Below are 8,746 nucleotides of genomic sequence, written 5' to 3'. Positions count from 1 at the left end.
GTAGACAGGTTTCTCCAAATGGTTTAACACTGTTCGTTGATTAGATGGATGTTTATGTCACTGGCGATGTCATGTTATGTCGATCTTACTCGACTTTTGCCACTTTTTCTGTAATTGGTCGCCCACTTCTAGAAGCACCTTGGACATCAAAAATGGAAAAATTAAACTAACTTAAAAGAAAAATAAATGAGTTCAAAAACACACTAAAAGAAAGTACATACTTTTAAAAGAAAAACTATGAACCGACTTCAGAGGAAGCACTAAAATGCAGACGATAATAATAAAAGCGCTAAAAGAAACAGACTCTATGTCCTATGGAATCCGAAGGTTCAATGTTAATTCATTTCTGTCTTTAGCCAATTGGACCCAGTTTCTACTTTGCATTCCTATTTCTGCGAGATCCATCTTAATATTGCCCTCCTATCTGCCCCTAGGTCTTCCTAATAGTCTTTCTTCGATTGGGTTTCCCTCACACACAATGTTTATCAACCACAACAAAACCGACTTGGCAAGAGCTGGGATCGAACCAGAGACTCCACATGTCAGAGATGAGTGCTATGCCACTGAGCTACTGCGACTCTATGTGATATCGTGGGGCTCAGAAAGGGATAAGTTCTGTTTCTGTTATTTTGAAGGGAAAAAAATGTGCTGAAATTCGTACGAATTTCTGGGGTAGATTAAGTTTGGATTTCAAAGCATCGTGGTAATTAAATAGATTTTCTTATATTTCCTTGTCAGAAAGTTCTGCCCAAATGTATGTTCTCTCGTTCTAAGTAGGGCCATTAATCCGTTATATCTGGGTAGTGTTGTAAGTTTTTTTTCCCCTTTGGTTCAGAAAAGGACATGGCAAATTGGAAGTTAATCGCTAGAACAGAGGAACAGATTGAGAATCAGGGTTAATAATACCACGTACACAAGAACTGTACAATTATGTCTTAATGACAAAGGTAGCCATAGAGATTTGTAATGGTAAGGAGCTCGTGCAAATATTGTCTGTGTGGAAATCACGATACGCAACCACTAACATCCGTGTAAAAGACGTCTGTGGACACTAGGCATATCACTTCAAAGTACCCCGCCTCTAGGAACAACTGTCAAATTTTGGTACGAGCGATTTGTGACATCAGGTTGTGTAGCACCGCGCAATGACCAGATCAGGAGCGCTCTCGTCAGTAGACTGCATGACGAAGTCCGTAAGTAAGCAACAAAGAAAGAAAAGAAAATAGAAAAGTTAAAATCAGGTGCAAGTTTGGCATGAATATAACGTAACTATCGTCACGTACAGCGGGGGACACTTCTAAATGGTACACCTTAGCCGTAAATCTCCATATGGCTGTACCATTTAGAAGTGTCCCCCGCTGTACAATTACGACAATTGCAGCGTTAAGTTGGTTTATTTTCCAGTTACAACTGTTTGAGACATGGAGTGACAGACACAAGCAAAAACAATATGAATTGAACATGATGGAAAATGAAGATGATTTTCTGTATTCCATTTCATTTAATGAGAAGAGTCGCCTTAAAGAAAATAGTTAACCGGTGTATCATGTAAGAATCTGGAGCACACATATCCTGACGATATTCACAGAACATTCACGATACTGGTAAGAGAGACCAATTACTACAGACTTTGAATTTGGAACCTTTGCATTGCGATGCAAGTACGATAACTTCTCAGTCATATTCACCCGCTTTCGTGACAGGCAGTTTCATGACGGCGTTTGGTTGGTTTGGTCTATCTTTGCCCAAAATGCGCATATCTCCTTTTTTCATATTCGTATTTATTGCAGCCTTTTAATACTCATAGAATTTGTTATTATGTTAGAAGTTTTCTTTCAATAGACTTGAACTTTCTTTTAATTTCGTTTTTTCACTACTTGCATTTGTAACAGTAGTAAATTATCACTGTAATCTGTCATCATTTTCCTTTCTTCTGTGCATTACTGTGTGGTACAATAGAGCGATGTATCTTATTGTATTATATTCCAGTAACACTTTTTTCCCTGGACACAATTGTAAATGAATACTAATTACAATGTTTTAGTGATACTAATAACTGATGAGTATTCGGATACCTGTCAAAAGAAAGTGTATTGTCTTACCCTTTGATGCGAGAAACCCAAACTACATGATTGTAAAGTTGGTTGCAGAACTATCAGCTATTGGTTTTGATGACTGTGATGAAAGCTTGTCTTCAGCACCGAGGATAGGTAACATTGCGTGATATTAAGTGTAAATGGAAGTCGAATTATTCTACGATCAAATTGTTGTTAATGGTGGAAATTACTTCCTAGAACTTGTGATATTTTGTTATAATTAATACTGTTATTTACATATTGAAAATAACTCATATAAGTAAAGAATGATTTTTATTATCCGTTCAGATTCGTAGCGTTAAAAAAAGAATGATATATGAATTTAAATGCACGTATTTATATTTGCATTATTTGAACAGATAGTATAATGTATAACCATCCTTAAAACAGTTCACTACTTCAAATAAGCGTTACGCGTTAACTAGTTACATAAAGTTTCAGTAACTGAAAAATATATAAAGGTAACCAAGAAAGTTCTGTCGCTTTTTGTGGAAGTCTGTGTTCATATGGCCCTCATATCGTGAGTTGAATATGAATGGAGATAAAGCGAAGGTCGGTTGTTGGTGTGGGTATATTCAACATACTACCTGATTATGGTAGTTCAGTTACACCGTGAACTTGCGTAAGGACAGAGTGAACGTGGGACCTCCACAGAGCGTCAGAAGGACCTGTATGCTGTATGAGTTCAAACCGGGATCAAACGCCGCTGTAGTGGAGCGGAAGATATGCCAGGCCTTTGGTGAGAGCGTCGTGACTACGCAGATAGTGCAGCAGTGGTTTAACAAGTTTAAGGACGGTGACGAAACACTCGAAGACGCACCACGTGTCGGAAGACCACACATGTGCAAAATGAAGATCTTCAGCAGCAATTGAGGCAAACAGTGGCCAGACATGTGAGGAACTGGGACTGCAATTCAGTGTGAGTGGAGAAACCTTCTCCATCAACTTGGGAAGAACTATAAGTTGGGTCGATGGGTTCCACATGGTTTGACTTCAAGCCAGAAGGCAACGCGAGCAGAGACCTGTGTTTCTTTGCTGTCTCGTCTGAGGAAGGTGCCATTTCTGGACAGTGTGTTGGCATGTGATGAGAATTGGGTTCTGTACGAAGCTCTACGGCACCGTCATCATTGGTTAGCATTCCATGAGCCTGTTCCAAAACAGTCGAAACCAGCACTGCACCAGAAAAAGGCCTCCTGTGTGTTTGGTGGACTGCTCGCGGCATCGTGCATCGGGAACTGTTGCCAATTGATCAGAGCATCAACGCAACTGTGTACTGTCAGCAGTTAAACCTTGTTCAACAAAAATTAAAAACTCTGGAGCCATAACTTCTGAATCGCAAAGGGATACTCCTGCTACAGGACAACGCTAAGCCCCACATGGCTAGGATGACCCGGGACACCATTCTACGCCTTGGATTGGAAACACTATTGCATCCACCATATTCCCCGGACATTGCACCGTACTATTATCACCTGTTCCATTCGTTGTACAATCACCTTAGAGGACGCGAGTTCAAATCCCTAGTAGAGATGCAAAATGCACTTGATACCTTGTTCGTTTCACGGCCCACCAAGTTCTACCGCGATGGAATCCATGGCCTTCGAGAACGTTGGCAGAAGGTCATCGATGCTGATGGGGACTGATTTTGATCTTTCAAGTACGTGTTAGGTGGCATATAAGTGTTTGAATGTGGTGGGTGAAAAAGCGACAGAACCTTCTTGGTTACCTTATACGTAAGTACTTTTTTTGTATTGTGTATACACTATATTACACTATAAGATTCGTATACGAAATATGCATATACGAGATAATATAGCAAGCTGAGATGATGTGTAGCGTTCGCTGCGCGGGAAGATAATCAAACTGAGGGACATCAATCTTCTTGTGAAGTGACGAATTATACAGAGCAAGTCAAAATGATGAACCCAATTTCAGAATATATTCTGTGAAATCTAATAAACACATATTATTGTGAGACACGCACTTTGAAAGATTAACTTTCAAAGCTTGGTTTCCACGCAGTGTTTCCACTTTCTACCGCTAAGAGTCAGCAGCGAGCAGTTAAGGAAAATGGCGTTGACTGGAGAACAGAGATTTTTCTATGTGCTTGATTATCATGTAAACAACAGTGCCGAACTGGCCACGTTGGCTACTCGGCGATCACCAAGGGCCCCCCGATGCCTGAGGGGCCCTGCAGGGATCGCAAGGCACAAGACCTGTAGGCCTTGGTCGGATTTTCGCGATCGCAAGTGCTTTCTTGAGTCTTCCAACCAAAATGATTGCGGAAGCCTAAGTTCATCTTTCCAAAAGAAGTCTTCTGGGGCCCGGCTCCCCTTGCTCATACCAGTACGGTTCCATGAGCCAGGAAAACTTCGTACTTAGCAAAAGACCCCCTCTAGTCCGTAACGTTAAGTATATATATATGGGTGAGGCCTTTAAATACCCGCGCCAAGGGCCCTCAACCTGGTCAGTACGACCCTGGTAAACAAGTCTGTGATTAGTGTGCAACGGCAATTCCTTACCAAATATCGGAGAGACCCATCTACGGAGAAGGGCATTCGTAAGTAGTTGAACAACATCGGATGACCTACAGGTACATGTATGTCCGCATCATAGCAGCCATTGTTGACGTTGAACGCAACATGTTACAAAAGATTTCGCAGAAGATAAACTGTCACTTTGATATGTGCCGTGTTACGCAAGGTGCTCATATAGGACACTTGTGATATGTTTGAAGAGAATTTTGACAATTTACCTTCCTTAGCACATGTCTCAGAACAACATATGTCTATATTACATTTCACAGAATAAATTTCTGAAATCGGGACCATCATTTTGACTTGTTTTTTATTGAGCTCTTTCGTGGCTAAGCGGTTAGAGTACGCGTCTTTGGCGTGGAAGACCCGGGTTCGATTCCCGGCAGGAGCTCATGTGGTTCGGATTCCACGTTAATCAGTAGGTCCACGTCTCATATAAGCCTCGCTGCTGAAAGGGACGTTAAACTCAACTCAACTCAACTTGTGTTGTATTATCAGTAACACTAGGCATGCTTCAATTTTAACTTTCTACGAGAATAAATGATCAATACTGGAACGAGACGATATAGCGATTTGAACATACCATGTATTACATTTCACATTCAGAAGTAATGTTACCTACTAGACGAGACGAGACAGAATTATCCGAGACAAGTCAGCTCTTTGAACAGAAACAAAGACACTTTCCAAGATGAGGCAACATTCTTCGAAACGAGACAGCATCAAATCACGATCAACACTACTTAGAAATATGTTATGTAATAGATAACTTAATGTAACCAATAAAGGCTTACTATAGTGGATATTGCTTTATTACTAAGACAGCCGACTTCAAATATAAATAATAATAATAATAATAATAATACATAAAAATATAAACACAAATATCGTATAGATCATTTTACTTTGTTTAATTATTTTTTTTTTTTTTTTTTTTTTTTTTTTTTTTTTTTTTTTTTTTTTTTAGTTCCCATACCGGTGGAGCTTGATTAACATCTGGGAAATCCAGTTGGTTGATTGGATTAAACTTCAGCATTTATTTTTATAGCACCAACACTATATGATACGTAAACCTACAATTTCATGTGGAATCCGAACCATGGTAATGCGTTCAGATTTCAACCAGGAATCGAACCCGGGACCCCATGCACCAAAGACACACGTCCTAGCCACTAGGCTAGCGTAGAGAGCTACTGGGTAATCGGGGTCTGCTATTAGGCACATACGGTAGTTCACGACAGGGCGTTGGATCTGTCTTTGAAGGGCTCCTATGAAACACACTACTCCTTTCTTAAATTATTGGTTCAAGAAGAGATCATATGAATTAATTGGCGAAAAGATTAAATTCATCAACTTTTACTATAACAGTTCATATAATAACCTTGTTCTGTTGCTTTTTCTTTCTTCAATACAGTTTAAAGCAGTGGTGTAACTAAAGGCTTGGGGGCCTGCCCGCAGACAGCGTGGAGTGGGGCCCCTTCTCTACGTGCCACTTAACGATTTGGAGGTCCCTTAATGGCTTGGGCCCCCGCAATGTGGGGATCTACGGGGCCCTTATTTACGCCACTGGTTTGAAGGGTATTCAGTAAAGTTCTAGTGCGTCGTTCGCATGGTTTCATATTTAAAAAAAGGACCAACTAGTTTTGGTGAAGCTGAAGAGAAACTATGAGAAATGCAATTAAACAATGCAGTGAAGATAGAACTTGGAAGGTTAAAGAATGCTATTTGTTTCTCGAAATAACTCCAGTAACAATTGAAACCCTTCCATTGTATACTGGCCACCCTGCAAGTAACTCTCAAGTGATTGATACTTCAAAAGCACTAAGTAAGGGAAACAACATCAACTAATAAATGTATGCCTGCTATTATTCCAGATTATTTTAACACAACATTATACACTCACTGGACAATAATTAGTCACCTTGTGCAGAAGAAGAGATGAATCGTAAAGCCTGTGCAGATGGCGCAGCAGTCGAGTCACGTGCAAAACTGTGCGCGCTCTGCCTCTACGGAACCATAAGGCAGCTTCAGTCAGTGAGACAAGTGTGTTGCAAGTGGATAGTGTCCGTCAAAATGGGTAAAAGTAACGATGTAACAGAGTGGCAAAAAGGGGCAATCGTGTTTGGCCGTGCCCATGGCCATACGGTGAGGGAAGTTGCTGGATTTGTTGGTGTTTCGCAGCGAACTGTTCAACGCGTGTACAAGCAGTGGTGTTATACACGTGGCCATGAAACACGGCGTCAGAATTGTGGTTGGAAGAAGATCATGACTGAAAGGGACCGGAGACGCGTTTCTCGGCTTGTGAATGAAAATCGGTTCCAAACCCGACAGGAATTGCTGCAGACAGTGAATGGAGGTTCATCCCAACCTATTAGCGAAAGAACATTACGACGAAACTGCATGCATTGAACATTTGGAGTCGGGCACCTCGCAAGGGGCCATTGCTCACACAGGCACACAAAGCTGCGCGTCTTCAATTGGCCAGAAATCACCAAACATGGACAGTAGCTGACTGGCGGAAGGTAATGTGGTCTGACGAATCACGTTTTTGCTTGTATTCCAATGACGCACGTCGTCGAGTGCACCAAAGGCCACATGAAGCCTTTCATCCTGAATGTGTGCAAGGGCATGTTCAAGCCGGAGGTGGGTCTGTGATGTTTTGGGGGTGTTTTTCTTATCATGAATTGGGCCCACTTACTAAGGTCACCACTGCAATGAACCAGCATGTGTATTTGAACATTCTGGATGAGCAAGTGTTGCCTTTCAGTCAATATCTTCATGATGAGTATGCTGTGGAGACTCCTATTTTTCAAGACGACAACAGCAAAGTTCATAGGGCTGGAACAATTTGTGCGTGGTATGATGAACACTCCCGAACCCTCTTCCATCTAGATTGTCCTGCAAAGTCACCAGACTTGAACCCCATCGAGAATCTGTGGGACACGTTGGAACAGCGGGTAAAACGCCGAAATCGGCATCCACGCAGTTTGAGTGAATCCTGAACGAGTGGCTTCAACTGGATGTGATATACCTGCAAAACCTTGTGGACTCGTTTCCAAGCCGAATCCAGGCGGTTATCAAAGCCAGAGGTGGTGTTACACGCTATTAATTACTGCTGTTCACGAATTCTTGAGGGGTGGCTAATTTTTTGTCCGGTGTGTGTATATTTACATTTTCAATTTAATATATGTCCAAATACTTATTTTTATAGTGATCATTGTAAAGATTTTGCTATCTGGCTCATACTGGGTAATGAGTCTCTATGGACCTCCGGAGCTGTCAGAGTTAAAGGATTTGCCCGGATCAGTCTTAGTCTCTGAGAACCGAAATCTACATCAGGGTGACCCGGACAAAAAATCTAAGTGGTCAAAGTAACCCGGTGGTATTCAACACATACAATGATTTTTTTTTCCGCGATAGGGGACGGTCGAAGAATACCACAACAGCAACTTCCAGCGACCTTTCTCAATAAACATGGGGTTGGTATTATTGGGGATGTTTTAGTCGGTCTAATATATCTACCACCGTATCTAACTTGCGCTGATTGCTCCCCTCTTTCTTCATCACTAGGGATGCGCACGAGACGAGTCGAGACATGATTTTCCTGAGAAAATTCGAGTCGAGACACGGCTCTTCCAATAGAGAAATATACATTTTTCGAGTCGAGACATTACTTTTACAGCACATTTGCGAGACGAGACAGTCACAAATCTTGTCTCGTGCGCATCCCTATTCATCAGGAAACACTGACTGAATTACTGTACTTTAAGATGTACCGCAAGTTGTGAAATAACTCGTTTGTTTCCAGCAAGATAAGTGTCCCGCCCGTCAACTTCAGCTTCCAAATGACACATTTTTCAACAGGTAAATTGACCGTGCCGAAATTATTTCTTAGCCACCCAGAGTGGTCGATCTTACATGCCTGGACTTCTTTCTCTGAAATCATATGGGCACTTTAATGTACTCTTCGGAAACTAGTGACATGGTTGATTTTCATAAAATATATATATATATATATATATATATATATATATATATATATATATATATATATATATATATATATATATATACAAGGGCGGATCTAAGGGGGGGCTACGGGGCTATAGCCCC

The 8,746-nt window shown here is 41.1% G+C and overlaps 1 protein-coding gene across 1 annotated transcript; it reads left to right on the top strand.

Annotated features, from left to right (window-relative positions):
- The first annotated feature begins 6,706 nt into the window (after window positions 1-6,706).
- Window positions 6,707-7,042, top strand: LOC145681799 (uncharacterized). Its single transcript, XM_081753409.1, has one exon. It carries the CDS (start codon window positions 6,707-6,709, stop codon window positions 7,040-7,042), a length of 336 nt encoding a protein of 111 aa, XP_081609535.1.
- The last annotated feature ends 1,704 nt before the right edge of the window (window positions 7,043-8,746 follow it).

This window comes from Thermobia domestica, chromosome 3, assembly GCF_964235325.1.
Source record: "Thermobia domestica chromosome 3, izTheDome1.hap1.1, whole genome shotgun sequence".
NCBI classification, from domain to species: domain Eukaryota; kingdom Metazoa; phylum Arthropoda; class Insecta; order Zygentoma; family Lepismatidae; genus Thermobia; species Thermobia domestica.
This window is presented reverse-complemented; position numbering and strand designations above follow the sequence as displayed.

Bases quoted from the DNA above. Each gene is read 5' to 3' on its own strand.
- LOC145681799 (XM_081753409.1), top strand. From the start codon at position 6,707: ATGGGTAAAAGTAACGATGTAACAGAGTGGCAAAAAGGGGCAATCGTG.